The 3,216-nt window shown below is 34.8% G+C and overlaps 1 protein-coding gene across 1 annotated transcript; it reads left to right on the top strand.

Annotated features, from left to right (window-relative positions):
- Positions 1-593: 593 nt before the first annotated feature.
- Positions 594-1,656, top strand: LOC149563610 (copper transporter 6-like). The gene has a single exon (XM_089824040.1). It carries the CDS (start codon positions 1,076-1,078, stop codon positions 1,556-1,558), a length of 483 nt encoding a protein of 160 aa, XP_089680166.1. The 5' UTR covers positions 594-1,075; the 3' UTR covers positions 1,559-1,656.
- Positions 1,657-3,216: the final 1,560 nt, after the last annotated feature.

The raw sequence follows: 3,216 nt of genomic DNA, 5'->3' as shown, positions 1-3,216 counted from the left end.
AGTGTCCACTTATATATTTTTTTATTGGTAAAGTCTACTTCTTATATTATCACATAAAAAATTGGGTTGAATTTCACTCTCACATTTGTATTTTGGGTTTGAATTCAATTATGTCCTTCAGTATCTAGGTGATATTTTTGTGTATGTTCTCTCATATACATTTACTTGAGACTTACAAACAAAAAATATTTCCTTACAAACAAAAAAATATTTCCTAAGTTTATTTTTAGGGGGTGTTCCTTAGTTTTCATTACCCAAGTGATAACCTCTAAGTCTAGTATTATAACAGAGTATGAAAGGCAGCAAAAGACTGAAATGTATGTCTCTGAAAGGAGATATCACAGAAGCTAAGTACCTAATAATCATATATATGGTGAAAGTGAAAAAAGAAGAGTGGCTTACCGTCTCCTCCATGCTTCAATTTCATATTTATGAATAAGGCCTCGTGTATCCATGAATAGTTCTTCATAGATTCTCTAATGTATTCATACTCAACCTTAGCTGAATATGATAAAGTGGACATCCCAAAGAAATCAAATCAAACATCGTCCAGTGACAAACACTCAATACAAGCAACCAATTCAACGCATTCACTAAACATATCCAAAGTAAACCGATCCAAAACAAAATCAAAAGTTAGCTCGAACCATCGACAACCTGTTCCCACCTAGGCACAGACAGAGAACATCCCTTCTTCCGATGTGATCAGGCGGCCAGGGCCAGTCATGCTTAATCAGACAATCACATAAGACAATGCAATACATTCGATCTCTCCATCGGATTGAAGATAAGTGCAAATTACATTGTGAGGTCTTTCTCTGTCTCAGTCTCCATACGCATGACGAGGCAGAACATCCACACTCAATATCAATCCAACAAAATTCAGAATCTCTAATGAGAGGCAAAGGCACATGATAAATGTTTGATTGCATTTTAGGTTTCCCAAATTCAACAACACCCACAAGAGGAAAACACCCAAGTTACGAATGTTTGAACCATTTTAGGTTTCAATTGCCCAAATTCAACATCACCCACTAAAGCAAAACAGCCGAATCACAATCTGTTAGGAGCTAGAATGGATCCAAACATGGACATGAATGAGAAGAACAGTACCTCACAAGAAATGGGCATGCAAATGACTTTCTATTGGGGGAAAACAGTGGAGCTCATGTTCCCTGGTTGGTCTCCACACAAACTGGCCGAATACTTGCTCTCACTGGTTGCCCTGTTTTCCCTGGCCTTGTTCCACCAGTTCCTCCAGTATGTGATGAAACGGATTGTCAATCTCGATCAGGGATGGAATTACAGAAAAGGTTTGGGTACAAAAAGTTTGGGGACTAGTATTGCTGAAACGGTGGTCTTTGGAGTTAATGCGGGAACTGGATATCTTCTCATGTTGGCTGTGATGTCGTATAATTTGGGAGTTTTTGTGGTTGTTATAGCAGGGCTTTCTGTGGGCTTCTTCTTCTTTCACGCTTGGAGGCGATCTTCATCTCATCGTATTCCTGAGATTTCTCAGGATTCGGCTAATCAGTCGGCAGGACTCGCGACTCCATGAATTGATCTTCTTACCTGCGAATGTAACCTGGGACCTTGCGTTTTGCTGGCCTTCAGACTCGAACCTGGGACCTTGCGCTTTGCTGGATTTTGGTGGCTTTGAGATTCTGTTGGGTTTTGCTGGCTTTGAGATTCGAACCCGGGACCTTGAGTTCTGTTGGGATGCTCTCATGGACCTCTGCTTTATCGATACCTGTTTCGTTATAATTGTGTTCCAAATGTTGGTTTTTTCAGTTTAGTACTATATTTATAAATGGATTCCTTATATCTGTTTGTTTTCTAAATCCATTTTATATGTGTTGATTTTTTAATGTTAGACCAGAATTTGATTTACCTTAATTATCTATTCAGACTGTAATGTTTTTTTTAATTTTAATGTTAGACCAGAATTTGATTTACCTTAATTTTAATGGTGATATTTATTTCAGAATGTAATATATTTTTTCTCAAATTTTTGGGTAATTTTTGGGCATTTGATGTCCTTCATATGTAAGGGTGACATTTTATCATGTTAAAATTATGAGATTTTTTTTATTTTTTTTTTCCTTTTCCTTTGTGTTAAAATGAAAGAATTAATTTGTTTATTTTTATATGTTTAAAATAAACTATTAGGTGAATACAACAATGCTTTATGAATTAGGTGTCGTGTTAATCTGTATGTATAAAATTACATGTATTGTGTTACTTAGCTTAGTAAAGATTTATCGTTTTAATAAACACTCATGAGAATATATAATGGAAAGTTTTAACATACATGACAACACAACAACTCATTGGGTTAGCTAGCTTGCTAGCACTCATGTATATGTTAAATGTTTGAGGGGATCTACAAAACGTATTGCTTTACTTTGTAATTCATGATGTCATCAAAATAGTGAAAGGGGCTATGCATATAATGTTTATTTTATTGCTTTTCCACGAGCACTAATAAAAAAGTCAACATTACTCAACTCAAGATAAATAAGCTAGATGGGCAATGGTTGAGATTGAATCAATTCAACAAGAGTTTTAAGTTACTATGTTTGATTATGCTACTAATATTGTGACACGTCACTAAAAATAAACTATATGCACTCGTCTATTTAATAAGTCAAGATGACCACAACGAAGTCATTAGTGTATATGCAGTACCATTTGATTAATTGTTTTCCAATGCATCCTGAGTGAATACCCATGTATTTGTATTTTAACTAATACGATTATATAGGTATACTTAAATCCTTCTTCGTGTCATTTGAACTTGTATCTAGATTGCTACTTGTTAGCAAGACCCTACAATTTGTATTAATCAAACATGATTAGATAACTAGGGCCAAAACAATGGGGTTGAAGGTGTGAGATTTTCTTTAGTCATTTTATTTCAACCACATTAATTAAAAAAAGTAAGCCATCTTCAACACAAGTATACAATTTTACACTTCATGCCTAACTACAATATGTGGTCCACCATCAATGACATTGTAAAGTGAAATAGTACTAAATTCTAAAGGTTAAGAAAACAATTTAATAATAGAGTTGAACTAAGCAATCTACACTAGATTTTAAAACTTAAGTGAAGCTTGGGGTATACAATATCCCTCAATAGTTAGCCTCAATTGTATTAAAAAACACACTTAATATTTACCTTTCTACTTTACCAACCCAAGGCCTTCCTCTACC

This window comes from Cupressus sempervirens, chromosome 4, assembly GCF_028749045.1.
Source record: "Cupressus sempervirens isolate cs-2001-9-10 chromosome 4, ASM2874904v1, whole genome shotgun sequence".
Classification (NCBI taxonomy): domain Eukaryota; kingdom Viridiplantae; phylum Streptophyta; class Pinopsida; order Cupressales; family Cupressaceae; genus Cupressus; species Cupressus sempervirens.
This window is presented reverse-complemented; position numbering and strand designations above follow the sequence as displayed.